This window comes from Bombyx mandarina, chromosome 12, assembly GCF_030267445.1.
Source record: "Bombyx mandarina strain Sakado chromosome 12, ASM3026744v2".
NCBI lineage: Eukaryota > Metazoa > Arthropoda > Insecta > Lepidoptera > Bombycidae > Bombyx > Bombyx mandarina.
The window spans coordinates 586726-612157 of record NC_143219.1 but is presented as its reverse complement, the minus strand read 5'-3'; the positions used below and the strand labels follow the sequence as shown (position 1 = coordinate 612157).

The window sequence follows — 25432 nt, the reverse complement described above, 5'->3', positions numbered from 1 at the left end:
AAAGAAAGACTTTATTTCATTTATTTGATGCATAGTGTGCGTGTTCTCTGAAATCGTAACCCTACATTCCTGATGCCATATCAGGCTATAGTTTTACGTAATTCGCGAAGAGGTCACACAAAATATATTTTTCGAGACTTAACCTAACCCAGCAACTTCGTACCGAATGACAAGAATACATATAAATTATGTGTTTATGTGTTCTTGAAAACAGTTATACTAAAGTAACAAGACAATAATGTTTCAAAAATATTTCTTGGGCCGTACCTGTTGCATTTTATCAAAGTCGAGTGCGGGTCTGTGTCGGCGACGGCGCGGTGAGTGCGGGGAGTGCGGGGAGGGCGGCGGGTGCGGCGAGGGCGGCTCCCAGGCGCGGTCGGGCGCGCACGCACAGCCCGCGGCCGCCCGACGCGGCTTCAGTGCCTCCAGCGGGGGAGACGTGCGGAACCGCACCGGCGTCTCCACCTGGAACCCACCACCGCACTTCGGATTACCATCTTACTGTCTATATATTTTTTATCCTACCTAAGCTGATAGCCTTGAGAGGCTATTTCAGCGTAACCTTAGCTAGTAGACGAGCTCACGTGGCTCAAGCCGTAGTGATGCTAACACTGACCCTAGCAAGAGTAGTGCTTCGCAGAATCTACCACCGGATCGGAAACGCGACCCACCGAGAAGATCCGGCCAGAAACTCAGTGGGCTGTGTCTGTGGGATTTGTCTTATTACTAGAACAAAAACTGTATATTTAAAATAATCCAAGTGTTAGAACAGGTTTAATGAACTGAGGTCTACAAATGGAAGATGCGGTATTAGTTCACCTTGGTGTCGTCGTCGTCGGAGGAGGGCGCCCTGGCCGTTAGCTCGTCGGAGTCGATGTAGGGGTGCGCTGACCACTTGCGTTTCTCCGGGGCGGTGGGCGGCGGGGATGACGCCCCTCGTCTCCTGGACTCCGCGGTGGCGCCGGGGCAGACCGGCGCGGAGCTGGGCACCCCGTTGATCACCTGCCAGTCATTCAGCTGTCAGCACCTAGCCGGTAGTGATGACGGTGCGTCTACTGTGAGGCATGCATTCGATTGACCACAGACCACAGGATTAAGTGCTATTTTATTCTAAATTCGTACTGTTTCAAATAATACAATATTATTATATAACTATTTCATTAATACATAATAGTTTTTTTTTTCAGTCTTCAATCAGTCCGTAAAGTCTCGTAGCAAAATCACACAAAAGTTATAGAAGAGATATGTACATTGACGTTCATTAATTTAAAACAATATAATTCGACTAACTCTGTTTCGTTACTAAATATGTACTACTAATACGTACTACCAATCACATAACAGAATACTGGCGCATTCACTTTCTTTTGCAAAACGCCAAATAGCTTGTCAAGCTGGTTCATAAGCCAAGATATAATTTTAAACATAATGGGAGCCATTTCATTGGTTACCGCGGTCAAATCTTATGACAAAGATGCGGTAGCAAGAGAAAACCCTGGAAGCGCTATAGCTCCTGATTATTTGGATGTAGCTGCAGACGCTGACACCGCCTTGGCATCACACGGATCGAGCAACGGACAGTAGTAGTAGTAGTAGAGGTAGAGGAAATACGAGTTGAATCTGACCGCTCGTTTATTATGGACGAATCCAAGGAAATGTACCTCTCGTCTCGTTAGAGCCGTGCCCTGTGTTGCGGGCGCTACTGAATACATCGGAGCTCGCGGCTCATAACCAACCGAACGGTAATAGTTGATGTCGCCCCAAACACGTCATTTCGGATCCTCCCGATCCATTAACGGTGGTTTTAGATACCTCAAGCACCGTTCACCGTTTTCGTCGAACAAGTCGCTCGCGACGAAGAGTTCAACAAATTAATCCACGGACACAGCCCACTGAGTTTCTTGCCGGATCTTCTCAGTGGGTCGCGTTTTCGATCCGGTAGTTAATTCTGCGAAGCTTCTTGCTAGGTCTAGTATTAGCAACGTCCTCTGGTTGGAACCCCGTGAGCTCCCCTACTCGTTCGGAGTATCTAATATAGCCCCTCGAGGTCACTAGAATAGATAGAAAAAAAAGGGGCTCGCGGATGAGCGGAGAGCATCAAGTTTGTCAAACTAGTTTACTTAAATTGTTACTTTATATTTTCGGTTTTCTAACTATATGAACAGCTTAATAAGTCTATCGACCTATGTGCTTGAACCCGCTTTGGGCATTAGTGTGTGCGTTTAGTTAGAGGTCTAATGTAATTTTCATCTATTTCTAATTATTGTGCACTATACAACGTTTTTTTATAGGTCTCTAGCCAAATGTTTTTAGTATTCTATCTTCTTTTTCTGTCAACAATCAATTACTGGTGGTAGGACCTCTTGTGAGTCCGCACGGGTAGGTAACACCGCCCCGCCTATTTCTGCCGTGAAGCAGTAATGCGTATCGGTTTGAAGGGTGGGGCAGCCGTTGTAACTATACTGACACCTTAGAACTTATATCTCAAGGTGAGTGGCGCATTTGCGTTGTAGATGTCTATGGGCTCCAGTAACCACTTAACACCAGGTGGGCTGTGAACCCGTCCATCCATCTAAGCAATAAATAAAAAAAGGCAATCCACAGATTTCCAAAACGAGAAATATCCGATACGATGACGTGAATATTAGGTCACCAAGATTGGCGTAAAAGAATCGCAAAGGTCTACCCTAATTAGGGACCAAGCCAATGGCATCATATTTTAACAATTATAGATAATTACTCAGTTCGATGTAAAACGTTACCTTTATTATTGTATCAAAATAAAATAAAAATGCCTGTGCTAATTACAATGAACTCCGATCACGGATACGATCACTTTTGTGACAATTTGTTTCCACTGTGAACATACAAATTGCCCACTTAGTAACATCGTATAGCCGTCTTTTAGCAGGAACATTTATATGAATATCAAAGGTAGTTAAGCTACAAAGAACACAGCTTTTTTTTATTTAATTAAGGGAGACTGGCGACTGCCGCTGCCGGTCGTTGTTACGCCTCGTCGCACCTCAAAGGGACGGTCAACTTAATGTTACAACGATAAACGTTGCGAACATTAACGCTTATAAGCACTGAAATGTAGTCTGTAACGTTAGGCATTAGATATACGCACATTACATCATTTTTAAATTATACATTTTTTTATTGCTTAGATGCGTGGACGATCTCACAGCCCACCTGGTGTTAAGTGGTTACTGGAGCCCATAGACATCTACGACGTAAATGCGCCACCCACCTTGAGATAAAGTTCTAAGGTCTCAAGTATAATTACAACGGCTGCCCCACCCTTCAAACCGAAACGCATTACTGCTTCACGACAGAAATAGGCAGGGCGGCGGTACCTACCCGCGCGGACTCACAAGAGGTCCTACCACCAGTAAAAAACATTTACAGCCAGATTTCCCTGATTACGTGGTATAATAATCCGCAGTGACCAAAGGACCAGAAGTTCTAGATTGACTTTTGGATTTCCCTAAAAAATGGGATAGAAGTGATTTGATGTTAGATATAAAACATAAACCAAACACACTTGTGTTTCAGTCTCCCTCGACATTTTTCCGCGAAATCCGTTAAGGTTTTCTTTCTGCAGATAAAAAGCAACGGAGACAAAGGAATTTCTAATTTGAATCCAAGTGCAAGGATGCAGACTCTCACCCGGCAGACGTAAAAAAAACGAATAAAAACAACGCATTGTTTAGTGTTGTCTGAAAAAATTCTTGGACGGATCACGAATTTCTAACAGCAGTAGATCTGTTTAACTACTTGCACGCTTAAAATATTACCAGAATGGTTTTTCCTTGTTGTGTGTGTGTGTGTGATTTTTTAATACGTCAATGTGTGTCTTCAGTAAAGTGTGGTTCATAGAGTATGGATGCCAGAAATCATATTTACATTCATAATTAAAAGTGTCTGCGTGTTTTAAAATTGACATTTTCAATTTTGTTAATTTGTCACATGATAAATTAATTAAAATTATTTACTTCAGAAACCAGTTCATATATATGTGTATCAACATAGAATCGTTGACATAATATTAAAATTATCATCTAAATATCATAAGTTTAAACAAATAAAAACTATAAATGATTAAAAATAACTATAAACAAACGCAAACAATAATTACTAATAAAAATAAATTCTGGTTACTATTGTAGCCTAAACTTCGGTTTGGATCCGGAGTGCTCAACATGCAGTCCAGTCCAGTGATGCATTATAATCGGCAGTTCAGATCCATCCTTTTATTGAAATATTCTGAAATCCAAACCGCAAAGATTGTCGCATTGAAAACTCTACCGAGTAGAGTCGGTAGAGTCAATGGTCGGTAACTCTACTAATCTCAACGGTACTCTAAATAAACCATATAATATGTAAATCGAAATAAAAGATTGTCCTGTTTTTATATTGGAAACAGTTTTATTAAAATCTATTTATCAAAATTTGTACGTTACAAGTGAATTTACATCCGGCTTCATTCCATCAATCAAATTCTCTGATGTGTCGAGATTTGATTATCGGGAACAAAGAAAAACAATTTGCAAAACATCAACTGCCCAAGCTATTTGCATCGGTATTCCACAATCGTTCGATAAATATTTAAGTTGAATGAATGCCTGGGTTCCCGAGGGCAATTTTTTTTGTGAACTCTTGTATCTAACTCAGTTATAAAATTTTAAAAATACTTATCTGTGTGACTGTTATGGATCTAAATTTGGTTAAACTTAAAGTGCTATTAGCAAGAAATTTCAGCTCATATCAATATTATTGAAAACTAGCGACCGACCCTCGCTTCGCTTCGGAAACTGTGATTTGTTATTCATCTTGTTGAATTTTCTTTTAAAAGCATCTGGTTCTGACAGTAACAAACACAATGAAAAATAACGTAATAATAACAACAAATCTAATCTTTCCTCTTCTTATATTCATGGTTCGCTATTTTGGGGATAATCGCTTACACGTAAAAGATGCTGTCGCTGACTTTTTTGTAGGACTATTTAAAATAAACATTTCCATTTTACGTTATATAATATTTATGTATAACTCCAATGGTTTTTGCAGCGCACGCCGGAATAGCTCACATATGGCAGATTTTTCCCAATTACTTGACACTTGTCGTTATATTTTGAGTAACAAGCACAATATTTTTATAAATTATAGCCTATGTGTATCATATATCATTGTAAAGTTTCATTAAAATCCATTCGGTACTTTTTGCGTTAAAAACTAACAAACGTAGGATATAAACAGTTACAATAACAATGTTCACACAAAAGTGTTTCTATAATTTGAATTATTATAAAAAAACATATTTATCTACGTAGTACGTTTTGGTGTGATATGAAAAAAAATATGTTACTAAATATTCTTAACATGAAAGTCTCCTAGGAAGGACAAAGTCTTCAAACAGCGACATCGTGACCTTCAAACATTGTGAGCCCGCATCTTAGAAGCAATGTCTCGCCTATGCTAATATGTACGTCGTTATATAAGTGATTTCAATACTGTTCACAAAAATATACTTTAAATGGAATTTGCTTATAATGAACGAAATTTAAAATAGAGATCACCGTTGTGTTATTCTGTAGCTACCGTCTTTATCTTCTACTGTGATATTGCATGCTTGCGTAGAAGCGTCACCGGTTAAAATCAGTAAACACTTCTTTGAAAAACGCGAAACGATAACCCTTTTATCGTGGCCGCCTCTAACTAAATTATTCAACCCAGATGACGAGGCAGCACATAACTGTCATCATCCTAAATATGCCTTTTTGGATCATCCTGATTCACTCTTGGTGCTTTTAGGCACTCCAAACACTGTCCAATGTTCTCGTCGAATGCTCGACGTGCAGCGTTACGGGTCGCGATTCTAATCCGGTGGTAGATTCAGCATTGCTCATGCTAGAGCTAGTGTTAGCAAGTTCAGGTTGAGCCCCGTGAGCTCATCAACCCATCCGCACATAATTGGAATAGCCCCTTAGGCCACCAACGAATAGGTAGAAATATGTAATGTGCTACTTAGCTAGGCAGTCGGCACGTTTCTAAAGAGAAAATGGTAGAATTTGCAGCATCCAGTTTAAAAGATTTGTGGTTGCGATTTCTAATCAACATAGAAGTAAGATACTGTTTTTATTGTATTTACTTAGGTAAGTGGTGTAGCAATAAATAGTCGTGCCTACTTCTGTGACAATGTATGCTTTACAGCTTCGTTCTATTAGAATTAATAAGTTAACCCGAATAGCAGATCTAGCCTCGTATCAAATTATCCACCTGACCCTAAAATTATGTGAAGTGTGTTCAGAACGGCACTTTACGGAAAAATAATTTATTAATTCTACTCTTTGGAACTGGTCCCACTGGGAGGGATTTGCACACGTTTCTATTTTACGTATAGTAACACGATCGATTCTTTTCTATTCTTGGCAAATAGCAGGAATCGGGTTGATACAATTAGATAGCTCTTTTTTGAAGATTTCACTATAAAAACCTGGTGGGGAGTTGACTATGAGAAAATAGCAGCTAATATTTCTAAGGACACGGTTTGTGAATAGCACTTTTTAGAGAAAGGTAATTAATTAGTGTTCAATGGTTCATTATCAGAAACCTGTCTACACCACCAGATTTTGACATCATAAATAAATACAAGGACTACAAGGAGGGTAAAAAGATTCCGTTATATTCTTTACATAGATTTTTTGAAGGGAAGTGGTTCATTTGTCCAAGCACATATTATAGACAGATACTCATATATTATGTACACGTGCGATATATAGAACAATTCAATGATAGAATCCTATCGTAACTGAAACAATGGTCTCTATTTTTTTAAACGAACTTGAGCATCTGCGTCTGCCTACGTTCAATCAATCTTTTGTACGCAAGAAAAAAGTCAACCGCCTTCCTCAATTAATTCAAATCGTCTTTTAATTAGGGCTCAGCCTTAAGGCCTTGGAAACGTCTGGAAAATTTTAAATTAAGAATAATACCGAGATGCTTAATCGTTGTTAGTGGTTATTCGTGCGACCCAGATAAGCGCTTTTATTTTTAATTAAATATAATGGTTGTGTTTAACGTCATCAATTTAAATAAAAGAAAGAGATAATAATGTATTCAGGGATTTGGGTGTGTTTACAAGTTATTTCTTTAGTTCCATGTTAGAGTTAAGAACTAACATGTGCTCACACACATGGTCCCCGATGAAGTTGTATTGTCGTGTAATATAATCAATCCCGTAATAAATATATACATAAGGTACACATCTCGCCACGAAGCAGCAATGTATTCCGCTTAGTAAGTAGTATACTTGTTCTCAAAAAAGCATTTAAGTATTTGATATATTTGTTTTGCTTACACAAACCTTGTCACGAGCAGTGCAGAATCTATCACCGGATCGGAATCGCGACCCACTGAGAAGATCCGGCGAGAAAATCAGTGGGCTGTGTCTATAGGTTAGTGCGCTCATGGAACTCTTTATAAATAATCGATACATAAATATTCGATAGACATCTCAATACAATTATGTGTACATATGGACTTATTTGTTTATATTGTTTTCAACGATAACGTATCTTAACATAACGTATTTCCTTGCAGATTTCATATCAACATAATGAAGGTAATATTTATTATCTTTTATCGATATTCAAGATTATATATTTGAACAAATAAACTGTTAGCATTACGGGTAATTATTGTGATAGGTGATTTGGCAAACGTTCTTGACGGGTGTTTAATAGCGTTTCGAATACATTTTTACTTCACCGACCTAAAGTCTAAAAAGCCGTATATGAAATTTATTAGTTTTTAAAGGTAAAAGTTTACCATTATCTTTTTCAAGAACATACGTTCGAGAATCTATTTGTTTACAGTTTTGTCATGTCGCCGTCTGGATCTACTAAGATGTTATATTTTTTGATAAGACTGTAAGTTAAGGCAGAAACCCAAATGCCTCTAGTCTACATTTACAAATGTTTTTTATTAATAACTATCATCTAAGCGCGGTCACGCTCCGCCGGCGTCGCGCCTTGCTTCGTTAAATGCATGAAACAGATTCATTTGCTAAAACAATTCCCGCCCTCCTTAATGTCCGATAATTATATTATATGTACTAGGTTTCACGCTATTGTCAACAATTACTGGAAAAATCTCCAACTGATTACCACGCGCCAACGCATATTAGAATCTAGCGCGTTGGGAAAACTCTTTAAAATATGTATAAATAAAACAACATCCCGAGACATGGTTTTGACTCAAGTTGATTACAATCGAGTTTTTTTTTTCAACATTTAAAATTTATACACGCAGGTTTTTTTATGATTCGTTTTAAAAGAAAACATGGATGTCGATGAAGAATTAGAAGAATGTGTTTATGAAAATCGTATTGCTGTACCACACCCGAATAAAATACAAAGATTGCAGCTAGATTGTAAATATATAAGTTAAGTGATTTAAATTACTTTTATGGTTTAAACCATTAAGAGGAGATTAATGTCGCGATTCTTATTTTCATTTTACAAATCTTGACTTCGAGTTTCGAATTTTTTGGCTAGGCTGTAAAGTTATTACATAAAAAAAAAACGAAAGTTTTTAATAGTTAAACTGAGATTAAACCGTAAAAGTATTTTTATTGGTGCGTATAAAGCCGCGAAAACCGCAAAAAATACAATAATCGCAAGTTTTGTAATTTTAAATTCCTATATTTATGAAAATTAATTCTATCAAAAAAGTTTGCTTGTATTCAATGCAATTACCTCGAGCTCCTCTTCAGACGAATGGTGGTCGTAGAGATGATCGGGCTCTGGTTCAGGCAAAAGTCTGGCAGGAGTCGGCCCGCATGCACACGCCTCCCCAGTCATACCTGTAGTAGACAGATAACATGATTTTATCGCATCATTCGTTATGAACATTGGCAATACTAGGCGCGTCGTGGTCTAGTCATTACCAACTGCTATAAACCTCTTTTGTAGAACACGGAACACAATTTTACAACTTCACATAACTGATAATAAAAAAATAATACATAGCTGGGAATAAATCACGCACGGTAATCCGGCCCCAATATAGAATATGTGTTATAAAGACCCAGACAAAATCAAACGAGTCTGTTCATCAGACGATTGTTTGCCCGATGTAGGAATCGAACCCACTACCCTCAGCGCAACAGAGGCGCTACCACCTACTGTACCATCAAGTCAGTCAGAGATCCGCATATCGCAACAACTATTGCCTATTGTCCGGCCGTCGGAAGAATACGCTCAAACCAATATCACATTTAGCACCAAATTACAAAAATTCACTCCCAAGTTGACACAACGATTTATTTCTTAATCACACATATTTTTTGTCGCCCTCCTCAACCCAATGATAAAAGCAATAAAACCTCTCCTCAAAACTACATCGTGCGATCGTCATCCGCTAGAAAGACCTTCTTCCAGCGGCCGGATAATGAAATAAAAAATCCGTTTGGCGACCTCTGTATAAAAAAAAACGATCTAAAAGCACCGCTTGCGTTTAATGCCTAATGTCCACTGGAATTTTATTGTATACTTTAGTAGCGAGTAAAAATACACGGACAGACGAACGTGAAGAACTTTAGATTGCGGCATTTAGCTACGCTGCCATACAACGTTTCAATGTTTTTTGTGCGTTGTCCGTCTGTCAGTCAATAGCGATACTGACTTACAAACTTTATCCTGCCGGACACAGTGTGTCATGTTGGGATATCGACGTAACTGATGCCACGTACCATTCAACATGTGCCATTTGCATACCGTGTCGCATGTCGTTACCATAGTTTTTTTTTTTAATTAATTCAAAAATTCTAGTTTATATATTTATTTACTGAAACCTATTTAAAGCTGCGAATTTAAATAATAATTATTAATTATCTATTTACATATTTTATAACCATAATGATTTTAATTTTTGATGATTTACATTAAGAAATAATGAAGTATATAATGTTTTCTTACTATAATATGCAATTCATTCGATAAATATTAAGCTTATCGTGATCTTTCATAATATATGTACATATTGTACACACATTTCATCATTGTTATTTTTGAAGAGATACGAGTATGAGTATCAGGCGATTATAATATGAACTTATCAGTTTTACTTCAGACTGCTATTTATAGATAAATAAAACCTTTCAAGGATCCGGGTTTAGAGTTTGTCTTTGAAGTTTCAAACGCAATCTGTCTTTTTGAGACCGGTTGGCGCAGATAATAAATAATGATGCAGCATTTGCTAATTAGATAAACCATAACGATACCTATTCAAAATACTACCTAATATTACACACATAAACACGAAGCTCGTGGTTACAGCAGGACATTTTGACGTTTCGTGACTCGCTCGCGTCAACGGCACATTGAATCTTGATCTTCGTTTTCCCACGATAACTTTACCACTATTTCGACTGTAGTGCTTTACGAATTTAGTTCTTATATCTTAGCCGGTAACGCTTCAGTAAGATTGACGGATGTAAATGACATTTGAAGTTGGAGATAACATCGGAGCAGAACAACTCGTCGGTGTCTTTCAATTATTCACAAGCGGAATAGTGTGGAGCATGTATATTAAGTACAACTGTTGTATAACTTGAACACATTGATTTTTATCGTCGATAAGCAAATACAGTACATTTGGCAGTCTGTGATAATATCAATTTAACTAGTTTTACATGTGTGAGTGACATGACATGCTGTGAGCTCGTAAGATTACTTATTTTGGCTATTTATATACCGCGCGTTCCACTTTGAAGCTTAGGGTAGACGTTATTCCAATGAAATGTAATTTTTTTGTTAAATTTAACTACATAGTTACTAGTGGTAGGACCTCTTGTGAGTCCGCACGGATAGGTACCAAAACCCTGCCTATTTCTGCCGTGAAGCAGTAATACGTTTCGGTTTGAAGCGTAAGGCAACCGTTGTAACTATACTTGTTTTTTTTAATTTTTTTTATTGCTTAGATGTGTGGACGAGCTCACAGCCTACCTGGTGTTAAGTGGTTACTGGAGCCCATAGACATCTACAACAACAAAAAAGGGGGGGGGGGTAGCCGTTGTAACTATACTGAGACCCTAGAACTTATATCTCAAGGTGGGTGGCGCATTTACGTTGTAGATGTCTATGGGCTCCAGTAACTACTTAACACCAGGTGGGCTGTGAGTTCGTCCACCCATCTAAGCAATAAAAAAAATATAACCAATGGACAATGGACAATTTTTGTTAATTTCAATTATGTATTAATTTTGTTAATAGAAGTAAAAATACCAATGGACATACCAAATTAGATAATTTCACGTCGCCTTATACTAGTAAGGCCGGGTAGCATGGGTATCAGTGTTGTTCTATGGTATAGCAATGAGTAGAGACTTAGATACCGTCTCTACATATTCTAAGTCGTTTCCACATACATACATCAAGCGTCTTCTTAAACAATGTACGGCTAATAAGCTGGAAGCATGAGGTCGGCGTGATTTACAATATATTAATAGAAGTTGAGTATTATTTTATGGGCGGGCAGGTGGCATTTGCGGTAAACGACTGAAGCCAAAAGGTCATCGAGGTCCGTGAACCAAATAATTTCAATACATTCGTTCGAAGCGTCGGACGTGGCCTTAACCGCTATCCTGGTATGAACGCAAACGCCCGTCTCTGTAGGGGTTCTTTAGGTTAAATATAACTCTCATTAGGGTATACTATTATTATTTCTCTGTTGATATGTGTGTTGGACTGGAACAAATATTAGATTAAAAAATTAGATGACCGGCCTTTCTCTATGATATATTATTTGTATTACTATAAATATAACTCCCATTTGTGTATATTATTATTATTATTTCTCTGTTGATATGTGTGTTGGACTGGAACAAATATTCGATTAAAAAATTAGATGACCGGCCTTTCTCTATGATATATTATTTGTATTACTATAAATATAACTCCCATTTGTGTATATTATTATTATTATTATTTCTCTGTTGATCTGTGTGTTGGACTGGAACAAATCTTCGATTGAATTATTAAATGACATGCCTTGCTCTATAATGTGTTATTTTTATTACTATCTATTTCTATGCATAATAGAAAAACAGTATGGTTTTAGGCTCAAAACTGGCCCGTGCAAATTGTAAGATCTGTCTGAAAAGTTAATTAATTTCTTTGTAACGCTCCCACTGGAAGTACTAGTCTAGTACAGGATATATGCGCTTAGTGTACAGGCGCGGGTTAATGGACGGTTTCGATTATATATTTTTAACAAACAAATATAGATTCTTTTACAAGGAATGCAAAAGGAGCTATCAATACGATGTTACCGTGAGTCACCGTGAACATTTTGTATAACTCATGACATCTGAAAAGAATATCCAATTTGAGCCTCGGCTGATGCGAACTATAACATCTGCTGATATTCGTAATTCGTTGTTTGTTATTCTTGAATCCGTTCTATGGATATGGTAATGATCTCGACAAGATTCTAAACTGGTTTGAGAGTACTCGCCGCACATACAAACGAGAATGACGTGCTCGTGTTACCAGTATCTTTGATGATAATAATATTATGTGTTACAGATCATATCTTTTATTCGGTAAAGTTAATTCTTGTGGCGTAACGGAAACATCGTTCTGGATCGCCTAATTGATTCTTGGATGCACATACAAATTTTGAAACCCTCAAATATGTATTTTTTTTATTGCTTAGATGTGTGGACGAGCTCTCGGCCCACCTGGTGTTGAGTGGTTACTGGAGACATAGACATCTACAACGTAAATGCGCCACCCATCTTGAGATAAAGTTCTAAGGTCTCAAGTCGTCGTCGTGGTCTAACGGATAAGACGTCCGGTGCATTCGCGTTGAGCGCGATGCACCAGTGTTCGAATCCCGCAGGCGGGTACCAATTTTTCTAATGAAATACGTACTCAACAAATGTTCACGATTGACTTCCACGGTGAAGGAATAACATCGTGTAATAAAAGTGAAACCCGCAAAATTATAATTTGCGTAATTACTGGTGGTAGGACCTGTTGTGAGTCCGCGCGGGTAGGTACCACCGCCCTGTCTGTTTCTGCCGTGAAGCAGTAATGCGTTTCGGTTTGAAGGGTGGGGCAGCCGTTGTAACTATACTGAGACCTTACAACTTATATCTCAAGGTGGGTGGCGCATTTACGTTGTAGATGTCTATGGGCTCCAGTAACCACTTAACACCAGGTAGGCTGTGAGCTCGTCCACACATCTAAGCAATAAAAAAAAATAAAAAAAACAAGTATAGTTACAACGGTTGCCTTACGCTTCAAACCGAAACGCATTACTGCTTCACGGCAGAAATAGGTGGGGTGGTGGTACCTACCCGTGCGGACTCACAAGAGGTCCTACCACCAGTAAAATGTATATTTTGGTATTTAGACAAAAAATGGTTTCTGCCATCTGTCCATCAGTCATGGTTAGCTACAAAATTAATTATTTGTTGTGAATCAAACCCTGAAGTAAGCCCTACGCTACGTCATTAAATGTCATTTTGACATTCTGAAAGAAAAACAAAAATCGGCTAGTTGTAGTATGTTTATGTGGCGAGCTGTCGAAATGATTCATGCCCACTTTAGGGGTTTAATCTTGTACTGTTTTCTGTCGCGACTCTATTATGTCAAGTCGGCACTTTACTTTGATTTAGCTAATTCCATGTGTCGACTATGTAATCCTCAACTTTTTTGGTAACCGAAGATATATGCGTAAGTATATAAATATAATATACTGATAAAGAATATATAATAATAAAATTACCTATTACCAAGTCACGGTAACACCCGATACTTGTTATAACCGAAAACAGTATTAGGTAGTATTGCTGTTACACACTATTGGCTAACCTTTGATTAAAATTCTATAGAGCAACGGTTCAATAATGTTTTGATTGTTTAAGCATACACAGTGAAGGCTGGATCGAAGCCAATCCGACTCGCTTCACACTAGCGACAGCCAACAAAGCAATAGTGATGCGTTTGATTTTTCGTGCGTCTAGTCTATTTTACAGTCAAATATTACAGTCGTGGTCCTTTAAAAAATATAATCAATGTATTTTATATCGTCTCTCCTTTGCTACTATCGATTTGAATCCCACAGACTAAAAACTTTTGGAACTACTTTTAATGTTTGATGTAGCGTTTGTTTATTGTCATTGTTATAATATTATGTTAATTGCGACGTTTCGCATACTTTACAGAGTTCGTGGTCACGGACGATTGTCAGTTTGATCTGATCATCTGTTCGCGTGTGATTTTTCGTGATTTTTATTAATTATTTAATCATTATATAAGCGCGGTTTGTTTATGATAAGCACTTCATCTCATTTTATCAAGTCGATGATAAGAAAAAGTGGATGTTGTTTTGCTCTAATTTTTCAATTATGCAGGTTTCTTTAAAGGTTTTCGCTAATATATTTTTATCTAAATGATTTAGTCGAAAATAAACCAAAATACCGGTTCTCACGACAACACGATCTGATAAAGAAACACAGTAACGTTGTATCGAATGGAAACCTGTTTCTTTAGCACGTTGGATATTGGAAAGGTGTCAATAACAATGTCTGTTTACCGTCTGTGTTATCGTAGAGTCGTCAATAGCATCAGTAATACACGATGGTATCATACTACTGAACACATTATTATTTCTACACCTATGTGCCGGACGCAGTTATGTTCCTCAAAATAATTATTTCGTCTCAATGTTGAGTCTACTAATACGACGTATTGTAATCAGTACGGGTTGTACTACCGGTCTGCTTTGCCGCAGAGCAATAATGCTAAAGGATTTGAATGGCAAGCTTTATTCTAATGTCGGGTCTCCGATATCGTATTGCAGGTAGCAGCATAGGTGCTGTTAATACCTACATAGATTCCGCATTGTGTGTACTACCAATACTGGATAATAAAATACTGGAAACGTTAAAGTTGATAGGTGCATTCATAGCTATTATAGAAAAAACATGACATAGAAGTGGTCGTGGTCTAAAGGATAAGACGTCCGGTGCATTCGTATATAGCGATGGACCAATTTTTCTAATAAAATGTAATACGTACTTAACAAATGTTCACGATTGACTTTCACGGTGAAGGAATAACATCGTGTAATAAAAATCAAACCCGCAAAATTTTAATTTGCGTAATTACTGGTGGTAGGACCTCTTGTGAGTCCGCACGGATAGGCACCACCACCCTAAAGCAGTAATGCGTTTCGGTTTGTAGGGTGTGGCAGCCGTTGTAACTATACTGAGACCTTAGAACTCATATCTCAAGGTAGCAGCACTTACGTTGTAGATGACTATGAGCTCCGGTAACCACTTAACACCAGGTGGGCCGTGAGCTCGTCCACAAACCTAAGCAATAAAAAAAAGCTTCTCAAGACTCGATTGAGTCTAACCAGTCTTATTACAGACAGCGAGTGACGGCCGAGCCGTGGGCGTATGTATAATTACGGTGTGTAATGTAAAATTGAGCGCTTCACCTTGGACGTGGCTCGAGCAAGGCCAAGGCCGGCCGCGCCTCCCACCGCGCCCCCCCGCTACGTACACGCCAAACACTCACCGAGCACTAGTGGTGTTCAAATAAAATTAATACCGACAGCGCGACGAATACAAAAATAGCGCGCTAATTTATAATAACGTCACATTCGGTTATTCGTTAGTCGAACCGCGTGCGGGAACTGTGTTATAGCTCCAACTATCATTTAAGTGAAGTTCCTCAAGGATACTCGTCGTACGATAAGCCTAATTAAGTCTAAGCGTTGATGAGATTCAGAGAGATGTGGCATAGCACGCGTTATTCGTTGTACATTTATAGCGTGTTGTTTATTCGCGTCTGATATCCACATCCCATGCTACTAGTGTACGCGGTACACGCCATTTTTTGCACGATACGGTGATGTAATTCGCAATTCGGCGCAGAAGCAGCATGGCCGCCTTCACGCTCCGATCGCCCAACTAGACTTTTTAATCTTTTTGATAAAAAAATAAATAAGCGTTAGTCAATCACGGTCCAAGAGCGGGAACAAAACAAATTAGAATTTTACGACAGCGCTATAACAATATTTGTGTTGGGGTTTTAATTGGTCGAACGATAATTTTATTTATGTCGTATGTAACATTACACAACTTGGACCCGTTCTGGTGAATCTTAAAGACGCTGGAAGTACATACTGTTAATGTCTTTAAAAAAAATCAGCTTGAATAGGTTTAATCGCATTCTAAAGAGCACATCCATTTGAGGTTTGTGACTCTAGTAGATAAGGAACAGTATCTACTGTGAATCAGACAAATGGGGATCCTAAGTCAAGATTCTTCGTTTGTTTTACTGGTGGTAGGGCCTCTTGTGAGTCCGCACGGGTAGGCACCACCACCCCGCCTATTTCTGCCGTGAAGCAGTAGTGCGTTTCGCTTTGAAGGGTGGGGTAGCCGTTGTAACTATACTGAGACCTTAGAACTTATATCTCAAGGTGGGTGGCGCATTTACGTTGTAGATGTCTATGGGCTCAACAAAGATTCTCGTCAATCTCTAATCGAGTGACCGAATTATGTAAAATACCTAGTTTATTGACATTGCTTATCATTGGTATGGTTTTGAAAGCACGGAGACAGTTCATGCGAGTGGTATTCTCACCGCAGTAGCCGGCAAACGACCGCAGTCGCTCCGGTGTGCTCGGAGAAACAATTAGCTTGTAACGCGACACTACCAGGTATCACGTATACATTCGATTCACATTTCCTTCGATTGTTATCGGTAGGAGTTCACACGAACGCGGCCCGTGAATGAGACATTGCACACGGTTTCCAATTAAACGGGACTTGTTTCCCGCTACCTCGCCTCGTCTATACGATGACGGATTAATGTATAACAACTTAACACTTGACATATTTGAGCAGGTTAAGCTCGATTTAATTCAGAACGATTTGTTTAAACGAGCCATCTTGGAACGTCTGGGACTCACAGAGAGTCAGGGTCATTTGCTATAGGATGTGAGTTGTTTATTGTCCGTAAACTTCGCCATTGCCTAATTAAAATTCACATATTTGTCCTTTTTATTATTACAAGAATATTCATTGCAATAATTTTAATCGTAATCTATACATATAAATAAAATTGGTGTGTCTGTTTGTAATATTTAAACAGCCGCTTTTTACTACATGCGTATGATAATATATATACGGTACACATACACCTAAATACAATTTTTTACAATTTTTGTCTTTCTGTCTGTCTGTCTGTCTGTCTGTCTGTCCGTTTGTTCCAGCTAATCTCTAGAACGGCTGGACCGATTTTGACGGGACTTTCACTGATATGTAGCTGATGATATAAGCTTCGCCTCGCGGTGTCATCCGCGGTACAACAATAGCCGCGGGCTACATCGCGGGACTCAGCTAATAATAAAATTTTATGTTTCCGTAGCGAAGCGAGGGCGGGTCGCTAGTTCTAAATAATAAATAAATATCTCATTAATACTCCAGTCGTATAAAACCGCTTCGGAATTCCGTTGAAATGTTGTAGAGATGATCGAAAATAAGAATTTAACCGTCGGTCTGATTTTAAAACGCGTTTATTTTCGTTTAACAACATCCGGCGCTACGAGCAGGTACATACTTAGTGTGTTCACAAGGAGATGAGCAGTGGGTAGGCGGGAAGCTTAAATACTTTTTTCTTTTTTTTTTTGTCAGGAGGAAATCGCCGGACCAAGGAGATGAGCAGTGGGTAGGCGGGAAGCTTAAATACTTTTTTTTTTTTTTTTGTCAGGAGGAAATCGCCGGACTTCCGCCCTCCACTGGGGACGGCGGGCGGAGAATGTCGGAGTCGAACCGACTAAAACCTCTTGTCGCTCAACAACCAACGTCCAAACCTCACATGAGACAGAACTCATGAAAAGGCAAAGGGGGGAAAGTGAAGTGTTTAGTGCGGAGCACATCTCTCCCATCACCCTCCCCCTCGGGACGCCAGACTGGCGGTCGTCGGCGCCACGACCACCAGCCCTCTCGGTCGGCAGGCTATCCGGAGCCCGTCTAGATGGCGCCGGTTAGACTGAGCTATCCTACGGAATACCCCGCTGGGTCAGAGCCAGCGTGGGTCGAGGATAGCCGGCCTTCCATCACCCGGATGCTCTTGCGTAAAACGCGTGCAGAACAGCTTGCACGACGTCTTCTTAGGTCCCCCTCGCCGGTCCCCAGACCGACATATGAGGGGGACCCGAAACACTTAGAGGGCCAGGGCTTGGGCGACATCCGCCTCCCTGGCCCCCGCTCGACGGCGGCGGGCTTACGCGTCTCTAACGCGCCCCGCCGCCTCCTTCTGCGAGATGGTGCACTCGCAGAAGTCGAGCATCGCCTTCCACGACTCGTCGTCGCCGAGCATCGATGCCACAACACTCGGCAACGACAAGTCGTTTCCTATTTTTGCGACGAGGACACGGCGCCACCCCTCCCATGCGGGGCAGGCGACGAGCGTATGCTCTGCGTGTCCAAGTCGCAATCACAATGGTGGCACTCTGCCGTCGGCTCGGCTCTGATCCGGTGCAGGAACTCACCGAAGCAACCATGCCCAGTGAGAACCTGCGTGAGCCGGAAAGTGAGGCGTCCTCTGTCACGATTCACCCAATCCACAAGGACTGGGCGAATCGCCTCGACGGTCCTACGACCAGCCGAAGGATCGGCCAGCCGCCTGAACCATGATTCCAGCACGGAAGCTTAAATACGCTCAGAGTGAAGGTAGTTGCGAATACGCACAGGTGTGGTTGTTTTTTCCGAAGAAATTATGAAAACATTATTCAATTGTTACAACATTTATGATAGCGTAAATGTAAATGCTTTTAGTTTTAATACTTAATCTTCTCCTGCATTACTCTGCGTAGCGACCAACTATACCGGTCACCGTTCTCGTCGAACCTGTCGCTCGCGACGAAGGACTCGGCGAGTAAATTAACACACAGACACAGCTCACTGAGTTTCTCGCCGGATCTTCTCAGTGGGTCGCGTTTCCGATCCGGTGGTACATTCTGCGAAGCACTGCTCTTGCTAGGGTTTGTGTTAGCATCAGGTTAGAGTCCCGTGAGCTCACCTACTCGTTCTGCGAATCTAGTATAACCCATCGAGGTTATTAGAATAGATAGGAAAAAATACACGAACTACCGAAATGTGTCTTTTTTTTTTTTTTTTATTGCCTTTGTAGGCAGACGGGCATACGGCCCACCTGATGGTGAGTGGTTACCGTCGCCCATGGACTTCAGCAATGCCAGGGGCAGAGCCAAGCCGCTGCCTACCGCTTAATACTCTCCATAAGCCTCGTTTGAAGAAGGACATGTCATAGCGCTCGGGAAACACCGTGGAGGGGAGCTCATTCCATAGCCGGATGGTACGTGGCAAAAAAGATCTCTGGAAACGCACTGTGGATGACCGCAGTTGCTCCAGGTAGTATGGATGAACCCTACTCCGGTGGCGGGCGGTGCGATGGTAAAAACGAGATGCTGGTATCATCTCGAACAATTCCTCAGAGCACTCCCCATGGAACATACGGTACAAAATACAGAGGGAACCGAAGTCCCTCCGCAGACCCAGAGGCTCCAAATCTAATTTATTATCTATTAATATCTGGTAAAACCTAATAGAACGTTACAAAACTAATGTCGAATCGGATGTTGAGGTAATTTATTAGTGAAGTTAGAAATCGCGTAATGTTTCAGTGTGACCGTGACCGTACAAGACCCCTCGTACACATTCTGCAGAGATCTGCAACTTTATCTGACTTGTCATGTCGTAAGTATTTAATACGAAGTGCATAGAATATTTAGAGTTTGCCATTTTAGCTAGTTATTGAGATTGTTAGCGGAAGATGACTATTTAAACAAGTTCTTATAATGTGCGCGTAATCGACTTATTTTTCCTATTAGGTTATCTGTAATTAGTTATAAAATTAAATATCCTGACTGATTGGTTCAATAGCACTCAGACATAATCGTTGGGTCTACATTACTGAAATTACGATATTCTTATAGAGACTTAAATATACAACTAGAGTTATTTAGCTCCGTGGCCAAATGGCAAGAGAAACCCCTTCTAATTTCGACTTGTTGGTACACAATAATTGTACCGGGTCTCTAGTAGTGAATTTTTATTTAAAAAGACATATTACAAATTAGTTATCCTGCCTCTTGAAAAAGCTTGAACTAGAAAGAAAATTTAATTTTATGCTATGGCTAAAACTAGCAAAAAATGATAGAACCGGAGAGATAAATTACTAGAAATGCCAATTCTTTCGCCTGAATTGCAACAGTCGACGACTTGACCAATGTGTTTATGTATTTACGTTACTAATGGCATAGGCACTAAGTTTTCACCACTATATACAGTTCCCAGAAACGTTGCCAAATTATTCCGGGCCGATGCAAGTCGGTAAACTTGTTAAATGTTTGTGTAAAATTCAGTTTTACCGCTCGTCCCGTGCCCCGCTCGCGTGCCAGAGCCGTAACGCATACGTTCAACAATATATGGAGTTTCATTTAATTTTGTAAGCTCTATTACAGAGTTGCGAAATATTTGGGAGCTTAACAAAAATATGTACTCAAATCATGGATCTTAAATGAACAAATAATAATTATTACTCTCTATCGATTCATCTCTGTAACTTTTAAGCACTTTTAGCAGCTAGAAAGGCCGGTCAACAAAGCTCTCCACCAGGTAAAATATAGGAATATCTGGAGAGAAACAGTGACTTCATGAGAAGAAGAAGAAGAAGTAACTTTCAAATGCCTGAATAGATTTTCATGTATGAGGTGGGGTATCTTTTGACAATGGCTGTATTATTTTGACAGAGCAGCGCGTCTTTTTTTGTTATATTGTATTGTTGGGTGTCGTTGATGGGACGTCGTCGTAAGTGGTCACTGACGTTCGAATACACTATCTCGTAAATGCCATCTGTCTTGTAACGTAAAGCATTTATGCGTATAGAAACTTGAATTACTTAAGGATTCTCGCAAGCCTCAAATAGCATCCTAGCGTCATTTGAGTTGAGGGTCATTACAGTAGTATATGTATATATTCTCTATAGCTCTCTGTAGATTACACGAATAGTGACGACTTACATGGGTCAATAATATGCCCGGCACGAGGCAGCGTCCGCGTTAAACAATCAAACACTGATTACTTTGATCGCGCGCCGCGGTCTTGTGAGATTATACATATAAACTGATTTATGCGGAACTTATCTATGAGACGGCCGCACAGTCGCCCACGCGGCGTATGATACTCGCTACAGCCGTAGTTAAGCTCGTATACAAAGATATTTCAATAATACTCCGCTTAAAGACGCAAAGGACGTTCACCTGTGTAAGAACGATCTACAATCACACAGGTTCACGAAAGACGACGAATACTTTACTAGTAAGAGGACCTCTTATGAGTCCGCGCGGGTAGATACCACCACCCTGCCTGTTTCTTCCGTGAAGCAGTAATGCGTTTCGGTTTGAAGGGCGGGGCAGCCGTTGTAACTATACTGAGACCCTAGAACTTATATCTCAAGGTGGGTGGAGCATTTACGTTGTAGATGTCTATGGGCTCTAGTAACCTCTTAACACCAGGTGGGCTGTGAGCTCGTCCATCCATCTATGCAATAAAAAAAATAAAAAATAAAAATATATTAAGATACGAATGCACACGTGTGAGATCTCTATTTTATAATATCATTTTCTCTAAGTCTCTAACCTACAAAAAAGAACACACGATTGCATTCGCAACAGAAGATAATAGAGATTACCCGATATTCGCTGTCTACTGAACAATTGAAATCGTCATTCGACAGAGAAAAAAACACTAATTTATTACTCTAATAAACTTGGTATTGCAGAAGGCGTGTGGGAACGAACAATAGTGCTTTAGAGTTCAACCTGGGTTTGTGTCAGAGGTCGTGCTAACTGGTGCGGGAAACAATTACTTATTTCAGTCTCTCAAATCGAGCCCATGATTTTATAAGTTAGGTGAGCTCACTCGCGGGCCGTCTGGTATTAAGCTTTTTTTTACCTAAGCTGAGAGCTTGAGAGGCTATTTCAACGTAACCTTAACTAGTAGGTGAGCTCACGGGGCTCAAACCTGACGACGTTGCTAACACGAAACCTAGCAAGAGCCGTGCTTCGCAGAATCTACTACCAGATCGGAAATGCGACCCACTGAGACGATCCAGCTAAAAACTCAGTGGGCAGCGTCTGTGGGTTAATTTACTCGTCGAGCCCTTCGTCGTAAGCGAGGGGTTCGATGAGAACGATGACCGGTGCTTTAAGGTACCTAAAAGCACCGTTAGTGGATCGGGAGGAAGATGTTAAGTGGTTGTTGGAACTGGACACACTAGGTGGACCGTCGTAACCTAAAGTACTTTCAAACGACGGCTTCACGTTTGGCTCGCGGAAGAAGTACATGGTAAGTTTTAATTCACCTTCGGGGCGATTATTAAAAGATCGTACGCGCATCTAGATCGTTCCACGATTAATATTCATGTGTCGGAACGCGAATAGCTCGCCAACCTCATGTCATGCCAACATAACTCGCTTATAAATACAACAAGTGCAATTCCAATTATTTTTACACAACATCCGCGTATCGTTTGTCCGACTAATAATAGTGTGTCATCAATTGTCTGGCTGCGATTACAACGCTTGTGCTCCGGCGCAGGGGGATCGCGCGTGGGTCGCGGGTTCGATGCTATCAGGGTCGTGTTCAAATTTGGGCCCTAAAGCGTGTCATTTGATTTAATTCTTATAACTTTAATGTTACCGTAATTATAAGTACAGTAAATTTGTTGTCATGACAACAAGCACGTGCATATATTCGTAAACACTGGAGTAAACACTTAAATTAGGAGTTATACATTAAAAACTACCCCAAATCTAATTCGTATCACTGGTTCGAAATTCAAATTCTAACTTGTTTGTTATTTTTCCAGTAATGGGTGTTGAAATTCGCCAATTTTATATACATACATACATAATACAATAATAAAGGAAAAGTAACTGGATATTAGAACATTATTAAAAACAAAAGAAGTACGATTTCCAAGCTTTTTAAAAAAAAACCTATTTAGATTGTCATCCGTGTTGGCGTTATCAAATGCGTAGAATGAAAAATATAAATGATTATAATATAATATTATCAATAAATGAGTTATTGACTTGATTGTGATGAAGCATTTTTTATTCTGAACGTGCCTGAATACAAAAAAAAAAAATTAGAGAAAGTTTAAATTCATCGTTACCGAAATCGCAAAATTGAAAACTACCTATCAACGCTTTCAGTGGTTAAAAAGCCTCTAAAGTGGACTCTAAAGTTTTTGTAACTCTAAATGGGCGAACAAGCTCTCGTTCCACCAGGTGTTAAGTCGTCGCCCAAGCCCGTATTTTAAAGCACCATCGCCAAGCAAATCACGCCTCCATCTTTGAAAATGATGTCGAAAACTGGACTCGTTTTGTATAACGACTATCGTACTCGGCCCAACGTAACGCATAACCGGGCAAAAACAGCGTTCCGGTGTCATTCTACTTAACATCAGATAAGCTGTGAGTCAGTATGCTCGTTTTAGCGTAAAAAAATAAAGCAATGGTACTTCTTAGTACCTATATATATAAATGAGAAATTAAAAAAGTCTGAGTGCTCATACTGAGATTCTCACCTTAATAATATAGAAGTTTCTATTTGAAACATAAAATTTCCATATTTATATTTATAATAATTTACTTGTAATTATAATTATTGCTTACAAGCGACCCGCCCCGGCTCCGCTCGGGTCTTTAACAAAAATTTCAACGATATTTGACGTTGTTTTATTTTTTTTAATAAAAGAAAACTTATTACGGCATAACTATAATAGTCAGACATGTTATGCTGTCGCGAAATTTTTTGTAAATAGTAATGTGTTCTACAAAGTCGTAGTACATTATTTTATTCTATGATCAATAGTTTTCATTAATATAGTCAACTAGCGACCCGCCCTCGCTTCGCTTCGGAAACATTAAAACACACATGAAACAAAAAAAAAAAAAAAAAATTAAAAGAAGTAGCCTATGTTCATCAGGGACAATGTCGGCTTCTAATGGAAAAATAACTTTTCAAATCGGTCCAGTAGTTTCGGAGCCTATTCGAAACAAACAAACAAACAAATCTTTCCTCTTTATAATATTAGTATAGATTAGTTTTTACATCTTGGGTTACATTATTGGAGTTTTAGTAAGGTACCCTAATTTTTTTCAAAAAATATTATAGCCTATATAAAGGGGAATAGTGTAACTTCCAAACAGTGAAAGAATTTTTCAAATCGGTTCAGTAGTTTCGGAGCCTATTCAATACAAACAAACAAACAAATCTTTCCTCTTTATAATATTAGCATAGAAGTATAGATAATTTACTTGTAATTATAATTATAATTAATTAGAGTTTACTCTAAGTACGGGGCCCTCCATCGTGCGTTCTTCGCCGCGCTGAGCGTGTCTTTCTTTACACGGGTTTTCAATTAAGAGACAGGTGTAAAATATTATTTCCTGCGTGTCCAAAGCGAGTGGAAGCATTCGTTCGTATAACGGTAAAAGCAAGTTGGCTGGCAGCCGGTACTCACTGATGTCGGTGCCGTCATTCCACTTCATTATGACGTCCGTGTTGAGATCACCTGCAACATTGCGACAATCAATTATTATGGAATTGCTAAGATTTTCTTGTCATCTATTCTATTTTTATATAATACTAGTGGTCGCCTGGTGGCCGAAGTTGTAACTTAGTTAATTTAAATTATAAGGTTGAACATTATTATATTTCTATTGTCAAAGACTATGCTTCTATAATCACAGATTTCGCCAAGGCTACAATATTGAAAAATAAATATTAAAGACAAACAATATTAATCTATTCTAAACAAAAGAGTATATAGCTGTGTGTGTCAAACATATGGTAGTGTGTGTAATGTTTTTTTTAATTGATTTAATGTATTTTTATGCATAATAAAAAAAAAAGCATTCTGCACTCCTACTCTATAGAAACTATAAGTATGGGAAATTTCATACTCCTCCGTCTGCACAATTTTCGTAAAAAGAAGTACAAAGTTTTTGCGTCACGTATTAAATAATATATAGATAAAATAATGTCATTCCTAAATGACTTGACCGGATTTATTTATTTTTTGTGTTTGTTTGTATCCCTGGATATTTTGCAACAGCCAGACCGACTCATTATTAATAAAACTGGATGTTTAAAAATCACATTAGATGTAATCCCGGACTCGCAGTACTCCGTAGTAATGTTGTTGCGCATGAAGGATACAGCTTATTCATTATATACACAATTGAATTTAGTTATTATCGCAGTTGTGGGTCGCGCGTGTTCGTAAGTAATAATTGAGTCCGCGCGACT

At 39.3% G+C, this 25432-nt stretch overlaps 1 protein-coding gene across 4 annotated transcripts in view; it reads right to left on the bottom strand.

The window, feature by feature from the left end:
- The window catches only part of Reph (Regulator of eph expression), a 62199-nt gene that overhangs the window by 8871 nt on the left and 27896 nt on the right, over window positions 1-25432 (bottom strand). For 2 of the 4 annotated variants that reach the window (XM_089731714.1, XM_089731716.1), the window contains 4 exons: window positions 24645-24695; window positions 8763-8869; window positions 820-1002; window positions 268-465 (listed from right to left, as the gene is read on the bottom strand). In XM_089731714.1, coding sequence (XP_089587840.1) covers window positions 268-465; window positions 820-1002; window positions 8763-8869; window positions 24645-24695 — 539 coding nt within the window. The remainder of the gene's footprint in view (window positions 1-267; window positions 466-819; window positions 1003-8762; window positions 8870-24644; window positions 24696-25432) is intronic. The other 2 variants (XM_089731717.1, XM_089731715.1) reach the window with 2 other exon arrangements.